The following is a 27,168-nucleotide window of genomic DNA, read 5'->3' on the forward strand; positions in this document are numbered from 1 at the left end:
ACACAGACTGGTGGACAAATGCACATTTCAGCGTATTCGTTTTCCCCTTTTTCTTCCTCATTAACTTTTATTCATCCCTGGATGCATCTCCTGAGAGCATTTAGAAAAAAAAATGTACATGTGTAGGAAGACGACCATGTATTCAACTGTTGGATTTTTTACAAGTCCTCAAGCTTTTATGTTTTAAGCTCCTTTCTTCATCAGCTCTGTAGCCAACAAAGTCTGACCTGGGGTGAAAGAGCTTCAGTTTACTGTTAACACTATTCATGACTTCAACTTGTGATTAATAGGCCTAGATTTAAAAGCAGTGGACTCCACCTTCATAATGAACAGAACCATTAACACAGCATTTATTGTAACTACGGTCTCATTACACCGTGGACTGGACTGAACAGATTTAATTTGATTTCACATGTGTTCTTCAATCTTTCCCTCAGTGTTTTACACTCCCACCTGCTTTCACCACATCTCGTTCTATTCATCTTTACACTTCAACCCTTCCTTTTGTGAAGGATAATTACATCTGCATCATTTCTTTGGACATAGCTGAATTCTTGATGTTTAATTAAACCATTTTTGATTTGCCTCAGCACAGATATAATACCAATTTAATTAACAGAATTATTTGTTTCAGTATCCCTGAAACATTTGTAGCCGATGTACTAATGAGCAATTCCAGTGTTTTGTCTCCGTAACAAACATATCAACTACATTAAATAACTCATCACTTACACATTACAGCTTTAAGATGATGACTTTGTGTATATTCAATATACTAAAGGGACCAGAAAAATATAAACCTCTTTATGATGTAATGCAGACCAATAAAACTGCCTCGAAATATACACCCCCTCTGTGAAACCTAATGCAGGATTATGTGAGACTGACTCCAAGATGAGTTGATCTAACTGGTCCTTACTGAGGTCATATCTTTGTGTGCTGCTCACTTGCATTGGATTATTTGTGAATGATGTTCCCAATAAAAAAAAATTACATCAAGTCTCGACAAAAATTGAATGTCACTTTCACAAAGGCGGTGTTTATTGTGGGGCTTTTCTGTTAGTTCATATACTGCACAGCAGCTTCAGTGTGTGTGGACATCTCAGTCTATTTCTTGGAGGTGGGCATCCAGGAGCCAGGCTGAAATGTGTTTGCCGTGCTGGTGGGCTCCTCGCTGATCTCCTGCTTCCCGAAACTAGTGGCGGATGCATGTCCTTCAGCCAGAGTCCTCGCAGGAGTCGCCACCAGCCCTTCTTCGTACTCCTTCGCCTGCAGGGCCAGATCTTTCTCCTCCACCTCCTTGGCCTTCAGCTTGATCTGCGTCCTGTAAGACTCATTCTTCACCAGCTCCTATAAAATACAAAAGATGGACACACATGTTTATTCTGGGTTTTTAAGACTTTTTGTAATTCAATGTCACCCATGGTTTAGGAAGGATGGAAAACCTTACAGACGGATATAGCCTAGATTAGTTGTTATTCATTTAAGTAAATGCATTAACATTTGTTGACATTCATGTCACATTTCCAAAGGTAATTCCAAACTATATATCATAATTTTGTCATTAACTCTGCAAAAGTGTGACTCCTAAATAACTTAATGGAACCTCCACAATATCCTGCAACACCAAACAAGCTATGATTTTCCCCTCCTGAATCAACCACCTCTGTTTTGGAGTCTTGGAGCAAAACACGGAACATCAGCTGCTCACTAGTCAAAAGTAGAAGGGATGTCAAGTTGCACTCAGCAGCTTCCAGGAACAAATGTGTGCATGTGTCGGGTATGAAGTGGGACATTTACTAGGAAAAGAACAAGAGTGTTCAGTTAACCTACATTGGTCCAATAAACTCTGGTTAAAAAATGTAGCGCTTGGAACGGCTCGGTAAACTAACGTGACAGGAGGCATCTGTAATACAAACAACCATTCCAACTCATGGAAACAATTAGATTCTGAACTTGGTCCACCAGTGGAATAGTAACCCACTTGAGACACAGCTAGTGTCCAGTGATGTTAGCCTCTCCCTAATACGGGCAGCCAAAAAGGAAGGGAGGACTGGGCATAATGATGTTGTGTGTTGGCAGAACTGAGGGACTGGAAAAGAGAGGGGGAGAGACGTGGCCAAAAAGCCCCGCTTTGGGGAGAGAGACAAACATACTGAGCTGCTTTTCCAGCCTGTTAATGACAGGATTTAATCCAATCAATTTATGTCGGCTTGGACCGGGAAGAGAGGGAGCGTGACAAGGGGTAGGGTAATGTGCTGGGAGTAAAGCCTTGGCCACATCAACACTGTCCAGCTGTCGATGGCAGCTATTGGGCAGACGCAAGGCAGAAAATTGGAAGAGAATGTTCTGGCAATAGAGGCAGGGGATGGCATTGGCCACTGGCAGGGACAGAGGACGGAGAGATAGAAAGAGTGCCTGGGTATTGGCCTTCCAAGGGATTTCCTATAGACCCACATTTTGCCGGCCAAATAATTTCCAGCATTCTCACATTATAAGAGCAATAAACCCAGTGAGAGGTACACGAGGGGAAAAACTGCACTCCTTCACCATTCCCATCTTGGAGACTGCCAGAAATAAAACACAAAAAGCCGAGATGCAGGCTTCTGCTGGAGACAAAAAAGAAAGTAAACTAGGACATGGTGCCGAGGAGCCCCTTGTTCGGAGGCTGTCTTTGCTCTCACTCTCACCATCAATGCACTTCTGCTGCTGTTTATTTTAACACCTGTCCCCCAAAGTTCCTGGATTCAGTTCGAAACAGGAAGATAAAACAAATCAAAGCCTCTCTTTTCCATCTTTCCCTCCCATGTAACCAGTCCCCTGGAGTCCAACCATCAGCACAGCGGGGAAGCTGGGTGGGGGGGAGACGTACCTCGACGGAGGGGGGCTCCTTCCGTCTGCCTCGGATCCAAGCTGGAGGAGGAGGAAAAAAAGAAAAACAGAGTGAGAACACCCACACAAACATACGCTGCACAAACAAAACCTGCAGTCATGTTTAAAGGCTGCAGCTACGGCGCCACTGAGATTCAGGGCACTACAGTAGCTCAGTGTGAACTGCCGAGTAACCCAGCGTGTAGAGGGAGTGCATCCACGGTTTGTTTTGTTTCATGCCTCTCAGCAAACTATGGGGAAAAACAAGCGAAATGGTGAAACATCCGAGCCACATGTACGCACAATGAGCTCAGAACACTAATGCTGCATTAGTCGAGGCAGAGCAGGGCCACTGAGTACTGTGTCTCAGAAGAGAAAGTGTGCTCTGATCTTGGAATTTGAAAGTACACACTCTGTCATTCTCCATCAATACCTCTGTCCTTCTTTCTGCTCCAGAGCAGAACTGTGTCTGTCTGTCATCTCTCTATCCCTTTTTTTTTTTTTTTGAAAGAGCTCTATTTTGGCTGAGCTGGCTGCACAGCAGAGAAGGTTAAAGGGAGCCAGAGAGAGAGAGAGAGAGAGAGAGAAAGAGATTTTCTAACTCTTCCTCCAGCTAGCACAGGGATTCTGGGCCTCTTTTATCCCTTTCTTATTTGCATCCTGATGAAAATGCATGAGGGATGGGGCGAAGCAGGATGAGGGGTTTAAGGTGGATAAAGCCAGTCTGAGACACAGGGAACAGTTTGTATCCAGTTGTAGGAAATTCGAAACACTATTTTATGCTACGGTTGTATAACACCAGCAGAAGGCGTCTTTGATAAAACTCATGAATACGCGTTTTCCCCAACCCCCATCGCACAGTATGAAATAAAAAATAAATTAAAAGAAATCAATGGATTAGCCTAGGCCCCAATAGATGCAGTCGTGAATTTGTTATTCCATTTTATTTGTACGGCTCTTTGTATACTCTGCTGGGTAGCTCTTTTGTTAACATTGTCATTTATCCATGTTAGTGATAAAAATGTGTTACAGTGATGATGCGCTCCACACTTACCGTCCCACTCCATCGGTATGCTGCCTTCTATATATTCGTATTCTGTGGGATTGGCTGCTTCTACCATCCGCTTGGAACGGACGAGTCTTCCTGGGAAACCCAACAAAAAAAAAAGACAAAAAGACAGTGAGAGGCAGCAACAGTGAGACAGGAGATGCTCGACAATGATGCATACAAAACGCAAAGGAATACAAACAAACACAAAGAGGTGCAGACACAATGCTCTCAGGCTCCTGCTCAGTCAGACACACAGAAACAGACAGACTCACAGACACACACAAATACACAGAGGGATGACAACGCTGTGACAGGCCATGGATGATTACCTCGTGGCCCTCGGGCCCTTCTCCTCAGATCTCGCTGAGTGGCTCCAAATCTGGGCTAAGCCTTTATGCAAATGAGGCTCCCTTTAACCCAACCAACCACAGCCCCCCTCGCTGACAGCCCTCCTCCAATCACAGCGCAGCGGCTAACAATGCCCTCCAAAATCAACATCAAGCCGAGCAGGAGACAAAAGAGGTCAGATATCACAGACAACAGGAGAGGTGTGAGCTGCGAGGAATATTAAGTGCTCCTCTCCCCTATCTGTATACAGCACGACGCTCGCTAGCAGCAAGGCCACCGCCAATTATTTTTGGTAGAATCTGCTGATTAGGCAAGTTTGGCATGGCACACAATGACATAAAGACGGAGGTACAGAGGGTGAGGGGGGGCAACAGAGATTGATATAGACAGAACAAGAGAGAGCAGGAGAATTGAAAGAAGGGGGGGGGGAATTAGCCAGTTGTGTTGTTTCTTTGTGTGGCGCTGCCGAGCTTCACACAGCGTTCACGCTAATGACGAGTGCTGTGTTTTCATATAGTTTCTCCTCCTTCGCAGGTAGCCGGGATGTCTGTCCATCGCCTCCATCCCTCCGTGAAATGATGAGCCAGGGAAGGAGGAGGTAGAGAGTGGAAGAGAGAGAGAGGTAGAGTGAGAGAGATGATGCATGGCAAACATGGCTAGGAGGAGAGAAATGGATGGGCAAGGAAAAACAACACGCTCCAAAACACAGACAATCTGTCAAGATTCCATCACCGTTTCTCCACAGCTGACTGGACATGGACAAATGGAGGCAACCGACTCCACGCACGCGGCAGACTGATGGCCTTAATGTTTACTTCAGCCATAACAGATAGCTATGGCACAGGGATGGATGAATGATGGCACTCAGAAGAAGCACCGTGTGTGTGTGTGTGTGTGTGTGTGTGTGTGTGTGTGTGGGTATAGAGGATGTTGTGCTATGGCTCAGCTTGTGGCTTACGTTTATTAGTTTTAAACTTATTCCAATAAAGCCAATCACGCCTCGCAAGGATGATTCCCTTCCATACTTTCTCCAGCCTGTATAGTAATCAGGTCAGCTAATTAGGCTAGCATTGCTTCGGTTCTGCTTTGGTTCCCACAAGTTTGTCACAAAGGGGCCTCACAGGCTCCAGCTCTGCAGCCCTGTAGTTGTCCTGATATCAAGGTCTGACAAAAAACACAGCCCTCGTTCCCACTTTATCTTAAAAACACTTTTTCTATAATACTCACATTTGTTTACATGTAATTGCCTTAAATGTGTCTTAAGAGAAACGGTTTCCTAGAAACCAGCACAACAACGACAACAACTGCCAGCAAAACAAAAGGCCATATTCTCTAGGCAATACTATCAAATACATTTAACAGATATGCTAATTATAAACAGATCGTATCCATATTTGCATTGGGTGTGGGTGGTGGCAGAGCGAAATGGTACAATTATGATACAGTCCCCACAAGAAATGTGCTTAGCTTCAGCTAATGCCGAACTAATAAGCATAAAGAGAGGCACCCACTTTTTCCCCTCTGTCTCTCTCCACTAGGTTGCATCTCCCCCTCCACTCGGTCACACTGCAACATGGCTCTCCTCTTGTCTTGTTGCTTTTGCAGCATGACTAAACCCCTTCCACCACGGCTTTTATCCTTGGATTTGAATACCAAATACAGTATGTACATATATTTATGAAACACGGCTGATCCTCCCACCACATACGCATTGGGAGGAGGCTTGTCAGTGTGATTGGGGTGATTCTCGCTCTCTCTGTAATTTCTGATCTGGGACAACAGCGGAAAAAAAACATGCAGGCCAAGGCTGTTCTGTTTTTACCACACAAGTACAAAGGAAACGCACCAGCTCTCTGAAAATGTAATTTCCTGACAGGGACTGATATAAGAATGAATAAAAAGTTGTGTGCGAGATAAACAATACAACCACAACAACCTTTCTTGTGGACGCTGAGTTTGTTTAAGAACACAATCACTGTATAACGGCCTAATCTTCAGTAAATGTAGCAGAACAGAATTTAGTGTCCTGGCACATTGTTGTGTTGTGGTTTTAATTCAAGGGGCCGCATTACCAAGTAATCTAGATTTTTCACTTAGCATTTTTATGTTTATTTTTAATCGAACCTACACAAACAAAAGGACAAGGACGAAAACACTGACATCTATATATATATATAAAAAACCTAGATTAACAATGACTCAAATTACTAAAATGTTGTTTTCTAAATAACAAATTATGTATTAGAATTGCTTAGTTTCTCTGTATTTTTTACAATGGACTTAAATGAGGAAGAATAAAAGTAAGTAACCCTAAACATATAACAAATGTATAAGCTGTCACTTATAATATTGCAGATATTAACATATTATATATATTAGGTAATACAAATAACTCCACCTACTGTGTATGTATTTCTCAATGTTGATATCTAGATGTTAATATTATAATTTATAAATGTCTTCATACACTGTCGTCTGCACTTGTCACAGACTACAGTCATCAAACTGGTTGTAAGCCTTCATTCTGTTTCACAGTTCAGACCCGTGCCCTCTGTCTCCCCCACCTTGAGAGGGAGTGAGAGAGAGGCAGAGAGAAGGAGGGAGAGAGAGCTAGAGAGGGATAGAGAGGGAGGAGGGGTGTTAGGAGCTCTCGAGCTCAGCAGGCACCCTTGTGACAGGTCTGCCTTCTCATCACTCACTAGGGGAAACCTACTTACCAGTGTCACACACAAACCACACTCACACCCACCTACCTACCTACACACACTTACACGTACACACCACACACACACACTTACACACCACACACACACCCACACACAGTGGCTAGAGAGCAGGCAGATTAACCTGAGGAACAGGAGCGAGGACACTGCCTCTTACCGTGAAGGACAAACGCAGCACTGCGTTGAAGAGGGGGAGGGGCCAGCGGCAGGAGGAATGAAATCCCACCACATAAATATTCATGAGCCATCTCACCTGTCTGAGCACGACTCATCTGTGTGAGCCTGGCTGTGGAACCGGGGGGAGGTTGGAGGGGAGGAGACAGGAAGGCAGGATGGGTGAGGGGTTGCCGTGGCAGCTAGACCGGGAGCCAATCAAACGGCAGGCACGCCTATCCTCTCCCTTCGTTACAATAAGATGTGATGCGCTCTGAGGGTTGCTCTTTGAACCCTGAACACACCCCGCTAAACTCCATCACCTGCTTCAACACTCACACACATACACACAGATGCACACACAATCTCCTGACTTCACACATCAGCTCCCAGGTGAGAACGGCTGGGGGCGACCCGAGAGGTCTTTCACCTCCACAATGTCATTCCAGGCATCTTGTGCTATACGTCTCTCTCACAAAAGCTACCACTTGCAACTCCATCTCTCTCATCAGTTTCCTACTCAGTCAATACTAGCGCGCCTGAAAACGCATATCGTGTGACCACTCACATGGAGCCAGCGGTTGGAGAATTCTCGCAGATTGCTCGAATAATAGCTCGTCTCCTACACATGTAAACAGTGGTATCATTGCAAAATGCGGAATTTAACTGCACAACAGCTGTTAGCAAAAACAACAGGGTCAGCAACCTGTAATTAATCATTCATGTTGAGTTCTACATTGGTAGCCGAGGCTAATACTGGTTGTTTTCTTCCTGGAGGGGGATATGTGGTAAGAGCCTGACCAATCAGCGAAGGGTACTCTGGAGGTTTCAAACTAAAAACGGAGCAGAAAGGTTTCTAAACTTCTCTGCTTTAGCCGTTCTAAAACTCCAGGAACTTCCGTTGCAGAGTTGATGCATTTGATGCGGTTGTTTCCCTATACTCTTCACGTTTTGGGTCTGACATTGCAGTGAAACAAAAAGTCATCCTGATGTAGCGCGCTCACCCGCCTGTGTTGAGCCGAGTTTATTCCTCTCCTGCACACAGCTCAGCAGGGGAGGGATGCGGGGGGGACAAGCACGTGCATGGTAATGGCCAGCTTTATGAAGACGGAGTGATCCGATAAGCATCAGTGATACAAGGGCAACCAGGTACCAATACTGAAAACCCTCACCCCGCTCTCCCTCCAATCTCTATCCCCTGGAAAAGAAAAAAAAAGCATGGTGAGGATGTGTGAGGCCTGTAACCATGGTTACCCATTAGCCCTGAGTCTTGTGATGAGGTTTAGAGGGAGAAGGCCAGCCGTTGTTTTGCATCAGTTCTGGAGAGAGGAGGAGCTTAGAGACACAAAGTAGGCCTGCTGCTGCTGCCGTTCAGTTAGTTTTTTGTTTTATTCAGCCCTCATTCTGTTTGTCCCTGCTGCTGTCGATCCCGCTGAGGCTTGAGCGACTCACGGCAGAACAGAGGAGAATAATTCATATAGAAGTTATAACATGCTGAGGAGAATACTCTGATTTCCCCTGTGTGTTACTTTTAACTAAACGCAGGCGTACTCGAGGGTGGGAAGGGATACTTTAGACCCCTCCTGCTTAAGACCACCCATCCTCTTGAAGTCTCTTCCCTGCCCGATGGGTTATAGAAAAGGAGCGTGTTGAGCCAGGAAGTCGGCGTCCTTTGTGCGGCCGTGGAGCGGCGTGAACCCCCACCACCCTTCCCTTTTCTCCTCCCCGGCTCCTCTGAGGCCTGTGCATGTGATGTCCATACACCAAGCTGTCCACCCCTTTCTATTTACCTCCATCACTCCCATCCAACCCCCTTCCTTTGCACCTCCAGTCTCCCCCCTCACTCCCTCTCGCCATTAACCTACCTCCACCTTCTCTCTCTCCCCTTCTATCTGTCTGCCTGTTCCACCCACTCATTTCACCCTCTTTCTGTCAGAAACCCTCCTTTCACGTTCACTCTCTCCATTCTTCCCCCCGCTCTATAATTTCACCCCATATGTCAGCATCCCCCTTGTTCTTTGTCACTCACTTTCCATACCCCACCTTCTTCTCCACCCTCCGAGAGTCTCCCCCGGCCTTATCTTTCCTCCCTTATACTCCTAGCCTTATTTCTCTCTCTCTCTGCCTGTCTGCGTTATTACAATATTCTGAATTGAATAAGCAGAGGAGGGCTCCAGGAGATGTCTGCCCGTGCGTCAGTCTGTCTGTCAGTCTTCCTAGCTGAGTTTCTGACAGACACGGAGCCCTGAGGTGTCAAAACACCACGCTGGCCATCTGACCAAACAGAGACATGACTGCACCGGACATTGGATCACTTTGAAGCCAAACAGAGAAGTTAATTTGATGAATTTTATTGCCTTGTCATCACCAAACAGCAAATCAGTTTGCAGGAGGAAGAAACAATAACATTCAATTAGAATGTGTAGGTTTTGAGACAGATGGGAGTCTGAAATTCAAATATAATATAGAGCAAGTTTACACCATGGGCCTCCAAAACGCTTAAACCACTGATCCTGGAACTAGGCCAATGTGAAATGTTCTACCATAGGAAATAAGTGTGCCTGTTTCTCATTTCAGCATCCATCTCTTCAAATGCCTTTTTAATGAAGTAGTTAAGCCACTCCATGATGTTCCACCACACGCAAACACACAAACACACACTTGGCACCCACAATACAGCGAGATGAGCTAACACCACTTGGTTTTTCCTATAATGATTAAACAACCTTCATTTATACCCCATGCATTGCAAAGCTGCTGATCAATTAACATGATTTACTGTAGCGGCTCCGGACATAGCTGCTCTGTGGTAAACACCGACTTGGTGTCCTACTGTAGGATAGACCTTCCTTCATCACACCCTGGGGATGACTTGTGGCAGAATAAACAGCCATTTGGACCCTCGTCTCTCTCCGCTGTGACTCTCTTCATGGAAATATGTGGCTTGAATCAACGCTCTGATGACACACAGCCATCTGTTGTTGTGCTAAGTGTGTTAGGGCATGAAGTGGAGAGAAAACACACAATCAAGTTTTTTTCCTCTTCTTTTTTAAGAATACAAAGCAGATACACACACACACAAACACTTTACTGAGAATGTGAAGTTTTGTGCCACATGCTTACATGTATACAGTCACAGAAGCACACACTAATGCAACAATACACACACACACACACCTCTTTCCTCTGTCCCAGGAGTCGCCCATCCTGAAAATAACAGAAGCGAGGCCTTTTCAGTTTTTCACTTCATAGAACAGGAGCCGGGGAATCAAATAAATAATAGACAAAGAGAGAGGGATAGTGATAGGATGACAAGTCAATGCATCTTTTCTCTGTAACCGCGTGGCACACCTCTGAAGAACCTCTGAATCCCTTCCATTCTCCACACAGTGCAGAGGACCAATAGATTAAAACTGCATGGCACACACTGTTAAAATGAATAGCGCTAAAAATACATCCTTTTCACGGAGACATGAAAGGAAACTGTCTTTCCCCTGTCCAGTATTGAGCAGCCATTGATTCCAAGACAAAGGCTACATCTCCTCAAAGAGGTAAGAAAAATAGCAATCATACAGGCAATTATTTTCAAATGTGCCTGCAGCCGCCGATAATGTCAGTGTGCCTCTCTTCCTAAATAAAGGGAGGGAAGGCAGGCGTCAAAGCTGCGGGCCCACTGCCGAAGACGAATGAGCCCGTCCGCAGAATGCTTCGCTTTCATCTGGGCAGCATGACATGGCGCCCCATGCAGTGTGAGGCAGAGCCGGGGCCTGGGGGACAGACGCACACAGAAAGAGAGGAGAATATAGATTCTCTATTCAGCTCTATGGAGCCAAAACCAAGGCAAAGACCTTCTAAAGACCACTGTCCAGATTGCCAGTGGCTTTTCTCTTGTAGCCCTGCTTGTAGACAATAATCAGTGCAGCGCCATGGCCCAGTGCAGCGCACAGTAGGTCTCTGTAGCTGGACCTATTCTAAAGGCGGAGACACAGCTCCTCTCTCTCTCTTACGGTGTGTACTTCAGACCCAGGCCTTTTCATTTTGATGTGAAGCAGCATTGGAGTAGCGAGGGGCGTCCTAAGCTTTCTACTGGGTCTAGCTCTCCACACTAATGAACCGTTCTAATGTTTTGAATATAAATCTTTACTGGACTGGCTTCAAAGAAGAAAATCAAGAGGCAGCAATGAAGGGGAGGGGCAAGGGAAGGAAGAACTATGTGAACGCAAAAAAAAAGGGGGCCCAACATACTAAAAGACTACTGAACTAAGACAAAACAAAACCATTTATGACAAGGAGATCTGACACTACTCAACAATTATTATCATTAGTTAGTCACGTTATAACAACCTGTCTGGCAGAGCCTAAATATGACAGTTCAGCCCCTGTCATACAAACGTGAATGCGAAGTGAATGCAGCAGGTCAAAATTCACTAAAGTTGAACTCCATACGAAGCCATGGTGCCAAATGCTTCGCCCCGGGAAGTAAATGTTTTATTCGCCTCCTTGCTCGCACAGATTGGAAGTGAACGGGAGGCCAAGGTTCGCCGCTGATACATTTGTGTATGTCACGCAGGGCCTTGCACAACTGTTCCTATTCTACCAGTTCCTAGTAACCATTTTATTTAAAAGGCCTTGGGATAATATATGTGGTGATTAGGGGCTATACAAATAAAGCTATAGTGAATTAAAGTTAATTGAGTTGCTTCCTTTTAATTTTCTGCCTTAGCGACCATTAACGTCCTCATACATGGCCCGCCGCATGCAGAACTGCTTATGCCCCAGTTTTCTAAAGTTAACAGATTGAAAGAGGTAGAACACGGGAGCAGCAAAGCATGGCTAAAGGTAGAGAGGGACGCACTGAGCAGTAGGGATGGACAAATAAATAGAGGAAGTGGGCAGGGATAAGAGAAAAAGTGAGAGGCACAGAAAGAAAGGAAAAAGACTCCTCACCTACTTCAACCACTACTCATGTGCTGCACTGGAAAGCCCTGCGGTCCATGCCTTGAGGCCCTGAGCCCACGCTTGGCCTATCAGTTTAAGATCAAAAAGAGCTCGCTTTAGCAAGACATATGGACTGAATAATGCATCTGCTTTAGTTCCACAAGGCTGGACACGGTGAGTGGAATAAAAAAAAAGGAGACAAATGTTTGCACCCTATATTTCTACCTGCTTGTATAATATATTTAGACTCCAAGCATGTGCATGTTTGGCATTTAAAAGTGCGTGTCCTTGGAAACAAGTGTTTCTCGTTTTTTCTGTCGTTGTGATCGGACAGTGAATGCGGTGGCCTGTAGCGAGCTGGAAAATGGGCTTCTTGTGATGTCTCATTTGAATAGTCTGACAGCCAGGGGTGGAGGACCAGCCTTGTAATGAATTATAAATATATAGGTGGGCGCGAGTTTTTCCGAAAACTGCCGAGAAAAAGGTGAAGAACAAAGTCAAGATCAGTGAGAAAGAAGGCTGCAGCCTGCCAGAGGTGATTCTCTCTACGGCAAAACAACATAAACAAACTGTTTAGTTTCATCCTCTTAGAAACGCAACGCTAAATGTAAATAAACTGTAGGATATCTATTCTATGCAGGTCAAAGATAAACTTTATCTGGCTTGTGTTATGTGGCGCCAAGAGAGGGAGACAAACACAAGAATCCTTAGGTGGGATGAGATTAGTTCTACATTAGTGCTGTGTTGTGCTCTCAGAGAACAGAAAATGAAATCTCCTGAAAAAAATTGAAAAAAAACCCTCTGCTCAGGTACAATAAATCTGACAAATATCATGAGACATAAACCATTGTGACCAATAAGCCAAATGTCCGTGGCTTGTTAACCAAGAGGTGCCATGTCTGGAGCAGACAAAGGTTGTGCTCTTCGGCCTGTGACCCCTGACCTGTGGCCTATGGACTGAGTGGGACCCCTGCTGTTGATGATTTAAGGTGGAATGGGGGGGATGTGGGATATCTAGTCTGGATGCTGCTAATGAATTAAAGTAGGAAAGGACAGGAATTGTGTTCCTTTAATTCATCAGGATGTCCCACCCCCCCATCCCATTGTGGAAATTTCCATAACTTTTTTCTATTTCTTTCACTTATTAAAAGAAGGAGATTTGTTTCAATATCTCAGTTCTAAATGACTCCAAACCTTATGTCCCTTGTCTGGAGTGATAACCATGACTCACCATCTTCCTCATCCAAACACATCTCCTAAGGATGCTGTATGAGAAAGACATGGCAACAAGAGAAGGACTCACAGTAAGCCCGGGCATCAACTGCGAAAGGTTGACAAGCATGTCCTTGACCTCCCAGCCAGTAAGCCAGTCAGTCAGACAGACATGGTCCTTGCTATCCCACCCTGGTTAAGCCCGATGACACAGACCTACTTTCTTGGCTTGAGCATTGCGAACTGTTTGCCACGTCTCAGGAGGAATATGTGACCTCCTTCCAAATCCTCATCATAGACAAGAAATCATTTCATCTGTGAACAGTGGAGCAGTAGTCCTTCTCTGTCCGAAGGCCGTGGAGCTGTGATGACTGCCCCGCATTCTGCCTCCCCTACAAGAACAAGTTATAAAAAAAAGCTGCAGAGAGCTTCATCAAATATAAAAATAAGTTATCTTACTTTATTTTTTATGAAAAGCCTATATTGAGATAGTGTCGCCATCTAGGGACAAGCTTATAGTACTACAAGAGTGAAAGGGGGTATAGATGAGGACGCAACAACACATTTAGGAAGAAAGTGGAGACATGGTGATGTAACAAGATGAGATTAAACTTTTCATCCACACACGCGGGGAATTCAGATGCTAGATACAGTGAAGGACGCTGTATTGTCATACAAGGGTTTGAGCTAGAGGTCAGTAAGAGCAGCCATTTGTAAAAAAGAGGTGCGTGCGCATTTAAGTAATAAATATATATATATACAATATATTACGTATAATAAATGTAACAACTGCTTAGAAAAGGGATTTGAATCAGTCTACAGGTGTTGTTAAACGTTTCCAGGAGAGGGGGGCTAACTTTAGCACAACAATGCTAAACCTACCTGTCCATGTCTTCTGCTCCGGGACAAAATAATATCTATTCCCCAGATGATCCGTCCCGACGTGCTCGCGTGCGATCCCAAACGTCCGCCGGAGAGCTGAGGCCAGCCGGCTCATGATCCCGGGGAGACGCGGAGGTGTGTTACCGGGGGGGGGGGGGGGGTCAGGGTTTGTGCGTCCCTGTTGAAATCGTGTGCCCCTTCTGCCCTCTCTCTCTCTCTCTCTCCGCTGGTTTCGTGCAAGTGTCCCGCAGCCGGGGAGGGAGAAGCAATAAGCTACTCCTTGATTGGACGGCTCAGATTCACCAGCCAATCGCTGCACTCGACATAGACGACACCTTAGGTTTTCCAAAATGGCTGCTCGCTGAAGTGATTCTATAACATAAACTAGCCGACGTTGGTGTAAAAACTAACAGAAAACACCGACAATAGTAGTACAACGATATTTAAACAACGTATCAAACCACCGGATAGTATAAATTGGAGTATAATGCAGTTGCAGACGCATGGAGATTAATTTAAGGATTTGTTTAAACCACATCGTTGTAGCTAACGAGGTAGGTTAGCCAACGGTAGCATATATTAAAAGTAACCTTACTTTAAATTGAAATTGTTTTATCTTCGCACTGAAACGATGCTGGGGTTTCTGACGGCGAGGCAGACGGGACTGGATGATCCTCTGAGACTGCGACGAGCGGAGTCAACGAGAAGGTGAGAGACAACAACACAAAGAGGGACAATGTTATTGTCCTGTTCATCTCTACCTTTAGAATAATGTATGGATCATAATGGTTTTATCTCTTTAATACAACCTCTGTTATTATGCTGTGTATGTTCCTAATCACCTGTGCATATAAACAGCTAAAGGCGATAGTCAAAGTAGAGCTGGGTCGTGTGGCAAAACATATCAAGATAAACACGTTCACGTGATGATGATGATGATCACTCTATAACAACAATTATCACAATAAATGTCACATCATTGATGGTTTTAAGTTTAAAGGCAGAGTTTTAGTTCCTGAGTGAAGGTTGTGTAGTTTTAAACGACCAACAATAGATAAACAGCTAAACAATTGATAAATCTGAGGTACATCATGTATGTGTTGTCCTCTCTGTGCACAAGCATTTGATTGAAATTGGGCTTTTGTTATGTTGCTGTTGATGGAAACTATATTTATGTGATCTTGATATTGTTTGATAGCCTAGTCATCGGTTTAAGGGGATGCTTTCGGGAATAATGCACGGATGGATTTCTTTTTTTTAATTGTGCAATAAACAGAATTTCAGGCAATATTTGCAGATTTAGCTAATTAATTTTACTTTAAGTGACCGTCACCTTTTTCTGCTCCAACATTTAGATCTTCCCACACTCATGTTTCTAAAAATATTTTTTGAAAATGTTTGAATCAGTGTCAAAATCTTTTCCTCTTCCTGTATCTTCAAAGGGTCCTTGGTCTGGAGTTGAATCCTGACAGAGATGTGGACCGAATCCATGGAAATGGCATCAACTCTATTGACATTGAAGCAGTAGAGGGCAGATAGTAAGTCTTGGTTTCACCCCAGATCTATAAATTACCACATTGCTATAAAATAAGGACTCATCAATTTCAAATGCCACATGTCACTGAATGGGACACTGCAAAATTTGCAAGCTAACAACTGCAGTAAGTTGTTTCTAAACCTGGGAAACCTTTTAAACGTTTTAAGATATACCTATGCAAAAATGTTTACTTTTTTTCCACCATAGCCTAATGTTTTTCCAGTGTTCCAGACACAAACACTGATTCTCAGACCTCAGTTATGAAAAGCTGTGTGAGACAAAATAATGCTACTTGTGAAGTTCACCTTTTCTGTTGTTTAGCATGTTATCTGGAGGTGCAGATGGAGTGATCGTTATCTACGACCTGGAGAACTTCAGTGGGAAACCACAGTACACCTGCAAGTCCGTCTGTACAGTCGGCAGGTAAATGTTACTCCATTTTCTCATTCTGTCCACTAGAGGGAAGCATTGCACTGACCTCAAGGTACCGAGTTATTCTCAACTTGGTCACAGACATGTCTTTTCATTATATATATTGTAATGTTCATAGAGGTAAAGTGAGTTGAGTATGATTGTTTCCTCACTCACAGGTGACATGTTATTTTTTAATGGCAACGTAAACAGAAAACACCATATTGAATGTTATTGTCCACATTAAAATAATTATCAAAATATCAAACCCATATTAAATGTGGCCTCAGTCTGAACAGCCATCAGATTTTATTTGCTGTTGCTCTATGAATACATTTATAATGGAGAGGTGCACCAACGTGGATGCAAAGAATGTGCAGTCCACACCGGACACATTTATTTGTTCGCTAACATTTCACAGTGCTTAAATGTGCTGCCACGTTATAGTACTTACATTTTTTAGAATTTAACAGGAAAAGCAGAGCAGATGTTATGAAATAATCAGTTTAAGTTAGGATGTGTACATGGGTAATGGTCTGCTTACAGTTCATCCATTTTATGTTTTTTTCACCTCTGTAGGTCTAGCAGGTATGTCCACAAATTCAGTGTCGAGACTGTTCAGTGGTATCCTTACGACACAGGCATGTTTGTCTCCAGCTCCTTTGACAAGACCATGAAAGTCTGGGACACAGAGACACTGAAGGTAAGACACGTTATCTACATTCAAGTTGATTCCATGTTTCATGTGAGGGATACTTCTGTACAAATACCTCTCCTGCATATAATATGTAAAGCTTGGATGGAGAAACTTTACTTCACAATATAATAATAATAATAATAATAATACATTTTATTTCACAGCGCCTTTCATGTCACTCAAGGACGCTTTACAATTTAAAACAGGAGCAAACAAATAACAAAACAATTAAAATTAAAAGTGCAAGTAAAAACAGCATGGCAACTACAGTGTGAATGCAATCCTGAAAAAGTGGGTTTTGAGAGAGGATTTGAACTGAGGGAAGGAGTCAATGTTTCGGATGTCAGGTGGGAGTGAGTTCCAGAGTTTGGGAGCAGAGCGGCTGAAAGCTCTGCTCCCCATGGTGGTAAGCCGGGCAGAGGGGACAGTTAGATGGATGGAAGAGGAGGATCTGAGGGAGCGGGTGGAGGTGGCAGTGTGAAGGAGGTCAGACAGGAAAGGAGGGGCAAGGTTGTGGATGGCTTTAAAAGTATGAAGAAGAATTTTAAAGTTGATACAGAAGTGAATTGGAAGCCAGTGGAGTTGCTGTAGGATGGGGGTGATGTGGTGGAAAGAGGGGGTGAGGGAGATGATACGGGCAGCTGAGTTCTGGACCAGTTGGAGCTTATGGAGGGATTTCTGGGGGAGACCAAAAAATATGCTGCAGTCCAGTAAAAACAAACACCAGAGAGTTAAATCATTGTCTCTTACAGTGTCAACAGATATTCAGTGTTATAACACAAGCCTCCTAAAGGGAGAATTTACTGCACAGCAACGGGATTTTATCGCATTCAATTGTATGATGATTATTGTTTCAGGTAGTCTATGCACATATCAGAGTTTTTTTTGGTTTTTTTTACAGCTTCGCTACCCTGTCTTTCTTTTGGCTTTTTCACTATCTTGTCCCCTCTCTTTCTTATTTTCTGCTTCATGCTCTCTACCCTTCTGGGCCACATAGTCCCATAAGGCAGGCCCTGAGCTGTGCTAGAGTTACACTGGCATCACAGTTACCTCAAAAGGTCAGGCAAGGGACAGAAAAAAACAACAACCTTTCATTTGTTTTACTCTCTGTGTTTCTCTTGCTCCATCCCCACAAATGCATACATACATACATACATACATACATACATACATACAGACATCCATATTAATGTATTTTTTGGTAAATTAGTATTTTGCACATTAGTGTTGACTGTATCGTTTTGCACATTGTGTATGGGTATGAGTGTTGTTATATTCAAACAGAGCCTCCTCTGTGTGTGTACGTGTGTGTGTGTATCCGTTGACTGAGTCTGCGTCAGTGCTGGCACACACTGACAGATGGGGCACAGAGAGGCTTTTTATTTTTGCTGAAGAATTTTCATTGTATCAACCACTGCTGCTTGGGCGAGCTGCCTGTCCCCCCCCCAATACTTGCCTTTATTGTTTTTTTTATCTAGTTCACTCTGCAAGCTTCTTCTCTCAACAGTGGATCATTTTTATCACTGTTAAACTACAGGGTCATGACTCTATTTAAAGTTATTGTTGTATGTTTAATCAAAAGAGTTTCCCGTCGTGTACAAACTTTCAATGACTCTCTCTCTCTTTCTTAACTTCGTGATTCTTCAGCCTGCTGAGGTCTTTGAGTTTGAGGGCAACGTCTACAGCCACCATCTATCCCCCATTGCCAGGAAGCACAGTCTCATCGCAGGTGCGTGTGTTTAAATGTACTCACAGTTTTTGGCTGATGTCAGTGATTTAGGAAAAACAAGCTGGAGTACTCACTGGCCTCTCTGTCACTGCATGCCTTGAGCTTGGGACAACATTTTTACTAGTTACCCAGTCTGTACTCAGTTTGTACTTTCAAAGTACACCGCAGTACCCGCCCATTGCATGAATTTTACCTCAGGTTATAAAGTACATATAACATTTTCCGGGAACGAACAGAACATGTTCAAAAACTCGTGGACTCCAGTTCAGAGAAACTGCGTTGGAATCTAGCTGCTACTTCACCATGTTCCCAAACAGGACCAACAGGTTACTCATGCCTGCTGAGGATGTGCCCACAATTCTCCCAGTCACTCAGTCCCTTGGACACACCTAGTTTCAAACCAGACACTATCACAATGCATAAACCTTTTATTTTCCTGAATGTGTCGATCCTTCTCCGAAGAGTGACACATGCTTGTCAAACAGGTTGCAAACTTTTAGGGAAAACTGCTTTGAAAGTAATCTCCCCCTAAAGAGCGACAGTAGCTCATTAATTCAGCAATTAGGCACTTTAGGTTTGAAAAACACTCTAATCATCTTCTTTGTCCAAGTACTACATGTATACATTGTGGGTGTGTAACCTCATGTTTATAAAAAGTTGGTATCAAAGAGTTTTCATATTTACCACACCTTATCTGTGAGAACCTGGGACACAAAGTTTCAACCCCCTGATTCACTGCTCTTTTGTACAAGTAGCAGATTGTTCTGGCTGTTTTTTCACAATCTGTTTAAAGAGATAGCATTGATAAGTAGGAATGTAAATATAACCGGGTGATACATTTGAGATTTCCCCTTTTAAGTCATCCTGTTGATGTCTTTATTTTAAAGATATTATAACAATAGTCTTTCAGATCACATCCCTCAACTTTCTCTTTGTGTCCTCTTTACCAGTTGGCACGAAAGAACCTAAAATCCAGCTGTGTGACCTGAAGTCCGGTTCACGGATTCACGTTCTTCAGGGTTTGTTGACGAGATCCCTTTTTTCCCTCTGTTTTATTCAACACATACACAACTTAGTGAAAACCGATGACCTTTGTCCCCTTCAGGTCACAGAGCAGAGGTACTGTCTGTGCGGTGGTCCCCCAGATACGAGCACATCTTGGCCACTGCCAGGTAAGAACTCTTCGTTTCAGTTTCAGATTCTGAAATCATCACCGAGGTTTGCCCTCAGAGCCCTATTAAAGAAAAGTGCCAGGTACAGGACAATCCCACCATGTTGTGTCCTAGCACTATTTGTCATCTCAGCTCCTGGCCATCTGGTCATGTTGCAAACCCTGAGTCAATGATAATGGCACCACGGGCTAGCAGATAGGCACTGTGGCACTCTAGCCGTCCTGTCATATGGTGTACACAGTCCCCTCCTGTTTTATGCTGCACTGGACCTGCTAATTAACCCGTTGGGATCAGTGTGTTGCTGTCCCCGCAGACTGCAGGTGATTTTTAAAACAACTAGCACAGCGAGATCCAAAGATAAAAGGGTTTGATATATTCTATTATAGAGTAGCATGTTAATTACTGTTGAGGAATGTTTGACCATCCTCACACATTACTGTATATGCCACTATATATTATGTATATTGTATATGCCATTTTATCTATACAGGAGAATAGTGCCTGTCTATTTCCACACACTCTCCACTCCTCTCCATCAGTATCCAAGGTCAGGTTATAGATAAAGGACCAACCAACAGCACATTGTTGTGTCTACACTTAGAGACTTTCATATCTAACTCAGATTCCCCAGACACAGAGGCATCAACTACAACTCTTTTGCATCTTACACCAGTGGAAAGACGTATGGACACAATGTGATTTAGGAATACATATTTAGGCTTAACTATCCAGCAGGATGCGAGCACCTACATGTAACATAGAGAATGACAGCAATTGTAGCCATTCATGTATGTGCTGCTGGGATGGCTGACACAAGTAGAGGGAGATATACTGGGATGCAGCGGGAGACATCTTGACTCTTTGGGGTGACAATTGCTCACGTGGCTCTGTTAGCATTTTGTTATTGTGCCACCTTCTGGTCTCCTTGGTGCATCAGGTCTACATTAAAACCTTCAGCAGAAGACTTAAGCTGCTGCCTGAGCTATCCTTTCACCAGCTTCTGGAAAACTTCCATAACAATTACCAACAGAATACTCATTTTAAACGCTGATGTGTTATATAAAATGTCACCTGTCTGAGCGAACAGTAAATTGTACCTATGAATCCCTATCGCAATTGTTTTATACATGTCATATTTCAGATTATATAAGACCGTATCTGTCACCAAGCGAGAGCAAAACAAACAACTCCCCAGATTCTCTTTCTAAGTGCAGACAGCAAGGTGAAAGTATGGGATGTACGCCGGGCCTCTGGTTGTCTCTTCACTCTGGACCAGCACAACGGAGACAAGTCGAAAGCCTCCTCTGAGGCAGGTACTGTTACCTCCATCCTTTTCCCTTTCTTTTTATTTCCATCATCTTTTTTGAGTGTGCAGGGCTGATGTTTCCACCTTTTGTTTAAGAGCAGAATAAAACACGCATTGACTTCAGGGAGAGACAGGACAGACGTTTCTGTCAGATGGATCCCTAGGCTGTAAGACGCTGGGTAATGATTTGGGATTCAGCTTGTATGCAGATGTGTTGCATCACGTACGTTTTCCCCTTCCTCACCCTCATTCAACCACTCTCTGTCAATTTAAAGTGATGCTGCACAGGCACACGAGATACAAATGGAGGTGGGACTACAACTTCAAAATATAATAAAATATAGTGCCAAAGAATTGACCTCAGTTGTACCTGATGCGTTGGAAAGAAACGATATTTGTCAACATTTAGTTCTTGTTGTGATGTGAAGTATGTTTCAGGTTATTCAGGTTGACACAGACCAGGTTCGTCTCTGGTTGACAGGTGGACATACGGCACATCCTTATCTGTCACTCTGCCGGAGGTCATGTTGTCTTAAGCCAGAGGGGGCCTTTGCTTACAGGAAACCGGTTTGCAACTTAAACTGTTTATCTTGGCTTGACGGTGTAATGTTATAGGACAGAGGGAGCTTTACCACCAATGTGCTAACAGTATATAATGTACAGGTGTGTATGAGATGTGACTGGGTGGGAAAAATAAGCACCAACCTTTAGCATGATGCAGGTGGTATTAGGTGACGATGCATTGTTACCTTGTCCTTCCTTTCTCTAACTAGTAAACACAGCCCATAATGGCAGAGTGAATGGCCTGTGCTTCACTGGGGACGGCCTCTACATCCTCACTACTGGGACTGATGATCGGATGAGACTGTGGAACAGTGCCACCGGAGAAAACACGCTGGTAAGATGTATGAGTGAGGGCTTTGTCACATTTGCCTTTTAAATAACCAGATTTTTGAATAACAAGTGAATAAAAGCCCAAAACATCCCACACAATGCCCTCCAGTCTATTTTTAGAACCTGAAGAAACTGTTTGCTACAGAACTTTTTTATGTTCTAGTCCAAGGCAAGAAACCCTGACTCAAAGATGAACTCATTGAATTTAGCGTTCCGATCCAAGGTCAATGTCACCATGACCGCATGTAACATGTTTATGTCCATACAAAAACCAAACCTCTGAAACAATCCTATAGCACAGATACACAACCTTACCCTAAAGCCTTGGGAAGCTGTGCTGTGGCCCTGGGCTCTAACATGGTTATCTGTTCTAATTTCCTGCTCTGCTGCCTCGAGCCGCAGTTGCCATGGTGGGCATAATTCTATCTTCAGGCACAAGACAGCTAGTGAGGGTAGACGACTCTCTCTCCCAGACAAAGGTCGAAGATGGTTTATGGATGATTTGGTGGGAGTTTCTGGTTCACATTTCAGAGACATACAAGATACAATTATTGTCCCACACACACACACGACATGCAAGGGGGGAAATTCGTTTTCTGCTATGACTCATCTGGTGTACACAGGAAGCCACACAGAGCAGTGGGTAGCCATGCACGTGGCCCCGGGGAGAATGTGTTAGGGGACTAAGGTGCCTTGCTCAGATGCACTTAGAAAGTGGGGTAGATTAGGCACTTTGACAGTGTGGAACAGATCCGGTTGTTGTCCAGGTGTTGTCTGTCCAGGTATGTTGTTTTTGTTGTCACTCTGTGGATTAGAACCAGAGACCACCGTCGGATTTTCTTCCCACAGTCCAACTTAACTTGACATTAAGCCTTGAGGTTCTACACCTACAGACCTAATGTGTTAATGTGTTTCCTTGTACTGGTTTGACCTGATTTAATTGTCTGTGAAATGAAACAACTGAAATTACTATATCTATATTATGTTTAAAGACTTGCATACGCATTATTGAAAACTGGTGTTTTATGATAATTCCTAACCTATGAATTATATATGTGTTTTAAATAGGAACATTATGTAATTTGATCTTCACTGAATGTTGCTTATATCATATGTGTCATAAGTGTTTATGAGAAAAATATATGAAGTGCTGGGTATGCCTTCAACAAATTCTGAATGGTTTACAGAAAGTAAAGTTTTACAGGAGCTATTCTGATTGCCAACTTCTTTACAAGAATCTCAGAGAAACACCCTTGACCCAGAGTTTCAATTACCGCTAGATTATTGTGTTACTGATGTCCAGTGCAGAAGAATGAGCTTCTGGGCCACTCATGTTACACATGCTGTCCCATTTGCCTGGAGAACCGAAAGTTGTTCTTCTGGTTGAGACATGAAAGTTAACAATAATGGGACGAGGTTCTACAAAAACCAATTAGATAATCATCCGCTTGTCTTTCTGGTTTCTTTTTTGTATCATCACCAGCTTGTTATCTATCCAGGAAACCATCACACACTATTTCTAATAGCAGGAAGTTTGTATCCGGCCTTTCATTCGCTCATTATCTGATCTGTTTGTCCCTCAGGTGAACTACGGGAAAGTCAGCAACGAGAGTCGTAAAAAACTCCAGTTCACCGTGTCGCGAGGCTGCAGCCCGGAGTTTGTGTTTGTGCCATGTGGCAGCTCCGTCGCAGTCTACGCCCTCCACACAGGGAAGCTGGTCAGCATGCTCAGGGGTCACTACAACAACGTCGACTGCTGCGAGTTCCACCCAGACTACCAGGTGACACTCCCTGCCGGTGTCTAGTTCGGGCATCGGGCCACCACACAGTGCTGCCTTTGTCTCTCTTTCATAATATATACTTCATTCCATTCTGTAGAGTTCAGATCAGTTTGTCTCTCTCACTCTCGCAACTGTTTTTTTTTCGTTCATCTCTCTGGTGTCAGTGCAGCTGCAGCTCTAAGACATTTGCAATCTACAGATAACCTGGTAAATTCAACATTACCTGAGCTTCAGTTAGTCACTGTAAATGCAAATACATGAGTCCACATTGTGAAAGACAAGTTAACAGAAGCTTATCGTTTATGTCCGAGTCAAATACAGGTGATACTTCGGTTTCACTAGGATCTGTAACAAATAGCCGTCCACTTGAGCTTGTTGCTGTTTGAGGACTGCAGACATTGGTGCCTTATTTGAGCTTTTTTCACTCCTTGTCTGCAAGTGTCAAACTTTAACTTACTTTTCATTCCGAGTTATTTAAGGCAGTGAGTTCCCTTTATAAAAGTTTCTGTATTTTCATAATACAATCTTTTGTTATGACACAACTGAAAGAAAACAAGTGCATATACACAGGCAGCACACAACAGCTCTGTGAGATATGAGCTTTCAATATTGTAAAGTTTTAAAACTAATATTTTTTGTACAAGCTGTTGGCTAAAATCAATAACTCCAAAATTCCCTGACATGTCTATCATACTGCTTATATATTTATATATTATATATTCATATATTTATACTTTTATATACTTTAAATATGCCTTGAGATGTGGAGGTCTACTCACATAGTCTTGTAATAACTTCAGTAACTATCTGTTTTCCTGTTCTATTGTTACTGGGTCGAGAAGTGTCTGTACTATTCTTGTGTGCTGAGAAACACCTTAGTTATGAGGTAACGTAAGTCATTCATAATCATGACAAACTCAGAGACGGGTTCTTCCCACACCCTTGTTATTGAGCAATCCCAGCTTCCGGTGACATACACAGGTATTGAATGTGTGAAGGATGTAAGAATGCAGTTCAGCAGCCCGTCACCCGAGAGAGTCCTGAAAATGTGTCCTCTTCTAATCCTCTTCTCTGTTATAGACTGCTCTGTCCCATGGCACTGTCGACGTATCGCATGAGCTCACTCACATCGCGTAGACACACAGTCCTGAGCTCATCAATAATCTCTGCTCCTTTTTTCAACTGGTGCGAGTGTCCTTGTTCGGAAGTGAGGCTCTGTATCATTGTGTGAACTAAATCTCTGAGCTGATGTGTCCTTGTTCCTGTGTAGGAGCTGTACAGTGGAGGTAAAGACTGTAACGTCCTGGCTTGGGTTCCAGTTCTTCACCCCCCAGCCGTGGAGGAAGAGTCAGAGTCTACAAATACGGTACAAGCAAAAAAACAACGACAGGCAAACAATAATAGGGACCGAGTGATAATTTGAGGGGTCTGACAACACTTGTTTTAGGTGTTATTTGTGTAGCTTCTATTCCAAGGCCCACAGTATGAGCTTAATTTATTGAAAGTCTCAATACTCAATCAATATCTATTCAACTTTTGTTTTGTTGCTTTGGCCTTTGTGTCAGAATCCAAATCATGTGTCAACTGAGGAATTCCAATTTGGTTTCGTCAGTGTCCGGAGAACACAGTGATGCTTCCACAACAAGGAGCCCTGTCACTTGTTGTCAGCTCCGTCATGTCCACATTGTAGCAGCGCTTGTTGAATCCCAAATGGCTTCCTCTCACTCTTCAGTTTCTGGTTTTTCTAGTTTTATCTCAGTTGCCATCACCGATGTACAAAGTTTCTGTCTACTTTACACGTGTGTTGGTATTTTTCCGACAGTGTGTACCCATTTAAGCTGAGATTTGTGTGTTATGTAATTGATCTGTTATTATTTCAGATTTGCGATAAAGCTGAATGTCTTGATTCTTTACAGAGAGCTGCCAACCCGTCTTCAGGGAACCCAGCCCTGCAGGATGCATGGAGCAGTGATGAAGATTGATGCTGACGTTTTGTGTTTAGAAACAAGTTCACATTTTTCACAATTAACTTAAAAATGTGTACTATTTCAATTTTTGCAAAGATGAAGGCCTTATGAATATGTGTGATATGTGTAAATAATTGTCCATCTCTGTAGATATGCACAACGTCGTGAGTCAATTTAGATTTTTGTATATTTTGATATCACATTCTATTGTTCTTTTGCAAATTCTTGTTTGAATGTCAAGCCAACCTGATGCTTTGTTGTACCCATGGGGGATAAACGCTTTTGTTTGTTCTTCTTAAATGTAACTCTACACCTCTAACACTCCACATTAGAATGATGTTTGTTAAAGAGATATTATGGAGTTCAAACAGAGAGATTTGTAAGGTTTTTAAACAGGTTTAGTGCTTCTCCTTTAGTTTGAGTTTTTCTGCAGCTGAGCTGAGAAGAGCCCGTCTCCTCACATGGGAGTAACCAGGCATTCACACACACAGATTGTCTTATTGTTATTCCTGGGAAACGTTAGCATTTGTATTGCGTTAAGCTGTAACTGAAAGTAGCAGCAGGGAGCGAAACTGAATCCTTCTTTCTCTGTCCGTCTCTCTCCCCCCCCCCCTCACAGTTCTACATTGAACTTCAAATTTTTTATCAGACTGGCCAAAACACAATTACAACATAACTTCTTGCACAATAATGCTGTAATTTTGTAAAGACCATGAATAGCTTCTGTCATACTGTTTACAAATTACTTGAAGTTAAAATAAATCTGTCTTGTTTTTTAATAAAAGCAGTACTACCTTATTTATTTACTGACTGAGTTAACAGTAAATACAAAGATATTAATCTAGTTTTGCATTGGATTAATCCTAAAGGGGTTGTAGTGGTTAGATAGAAGTAAGTTCAAGTTTTAAGTTCCTGTCTATTTCCACACACACTACTCTCCTCTCCATCAGTAACCAAGGTCAGGTTATAGATAAAGGACCAACCAACAGCACATTGTTGTGTCTAGACTTAGAGACTTTCATATCTAACTCAGATGCCCCAGACACAGAGGCATCAACTTCAACTCTTCTGCTTATTTCACCAGTGGGTGATTTAGGAATGCACATTAAGGCTTAACTATCCAACAGGATGTGAACACCTACATGTAACATAGAGAGTGACAGCAATTCTAGCCATTCATGGATGTGCTGTTGGGATGGGTGGCGCAAGTAGAGGGAGATATACTGGGATGCTGTGGGAGACATCTTGACTCTTTGGGGTGACGATTGCTCATGTTGCTCTGTTACGTTTGTTTATTGTTCCAACTTCTGATTTCCTTGATGCATTGGGTCTACATTAAAACCTTCTTCATAAGACATCAGCTGCTGCCTGAGTTCTCCTTCTTCCATCTCACTCAGTTGGGGAAACCAAGTTCATAATTCAGAGACTCCCATACGGAAAAAGGTTCCTCGCTATCAAGTCCAAGAACCCCGCGCCACCTGAACAGTTTTTCCCCA

General features: G+C 43.2%; 2 protein-coding genes across 4 annotated transcripts; one reads left to right on the top strand and one right to left on the bottom strand.

Annotated features, from left to right (window-relative positions):
• Positions 1-1,012: 1,012 nt before the first annotated feature.
• ndufaf2 (NADH:ubiquinone oxidoreductase complex assembly factor 2) lies at positions 1,013-14,375 on the bottom strand. Of its 3 annotated transcripts, XM_062381771.1 has the most exons (5): positions 14,179-14,375; positions 10,324-10,353; positions 3,926-4,015; positions 2,873-2,913; positions 1,013-1,350 (listed from the first exon to the last, which is right to left on the bottom strand). In XM_062381771.1, exons 1-5 carry the CDS (start codon positions 14,291-14,293, stop codon positions 1,108-1,110), a joined length of 519 nt encoding a protein of 172 aa, XP_062237755.1. In that variant the 5' UTR covers positions 14,294-14,375; the 3' UTR covers positions 1,013-1,107. The 3 variants fall into 3 exon arrangements, with proteins under 3 accessions (XP_062237755.1, XP_062237756.1, XP_062237757.1); XM_062381772.1 differs by lacking the exon at positions 10,324-10,353 and having other exon boundaries at positions 14,179-14,366; XM_062381773.1 differs by lacking the exons at positions 10,324-10,353; positions 14,179-14,375 and adding an exon at positions 9,926-10,118.
• A 128-nt stretch (positions 14,376-14,503) lies between these two features.
• Positions 14,504-27,029, top strand: ercc8 (excision repair cross-complementation group 8). The gene is made up of 12 exons (XM_062381770.1): positions 14,504-14,886; positions 15,621-15,716; positions 16,037-16,138; positions 16,706-16,829; positions 18,471-18,552; positions 19,503-19,571; positions 19,658-19,724; positions 20,934-21,037; positions 21,804-21,928; positions 23,508-23,705; positions 24,976-25,071; positions 25,622-27,029. The coding sequence occupies exons 1-12, from the start codon at positions 14,810-14,812 to the stop codon at positions 25,685-25,687; spliced, it is 1,206 nt and encodes a 401-aa protein (XP_062237754.1). The 5' UTR covers positions 14,504-14,809; the 3' UTR covers positions 25,688-27,029.
• Positions 27,030-27,168: the final 139 nt, after the last annotated feature.

This window comes from Platichthys flesus, chromosome 3, assembly GCF_949316205.1.
Source record: "Platichthys flesus chromosome 3, fPlaFle2.1, whole genome shotgun sequence".
NCBI lineage: Eukaryota > Metazoa > Chordata > Actinopteri > Pleuronectiformes > Pleuronectidae > Platichthys > Platichthys flesus.

Bases quoted from the DNA above. Each gene is read 5' to 3' on its own strand.
- ercc8 (XM_062381770.1), top strand. From the start codon at position 14,810: ATGCTGGGGTTTCTGACGGCGAGGCAGACGGGACTGGATGATCCTCTG. The intron at 16,830-18,470 runs GTAAGACACGTT...GTGATTCTTCAG, and splicing joins GGGACACAGAGACACTGAAG to CCTGCTGAGGTCTTTGAGTT. The intron at 25,072-25,621 runs GTACAAGCAAAA...GATTCTTTACAG, and splicing joins AGTCAGAGTCTACAAATACG to AGAGCTGCCAACCCGTCTTC.
- ndufaf2 (XM_062381771.1), bottom strand. From the start codon at position 14,293: ATGAGCCGGCTGGCCTCAGCTCTCCGGCGGACGTTTGGGATCGCACGC. The intron at 10,354-14,178 runs GTAGGTTTAGCA...TGTTATTTTCAG, and splicing joins GGAGCAGAAGACATGGACAG to GATGGGCGACTCCTGGGACA. The intron at 1,351-2,872 runs GTACGTCTCCCC...TGTATTTTATAG, and splicing joins AGGAGCCCCCCTCCGTCGAG to GAGCTGGTGAAGAATGAGTC.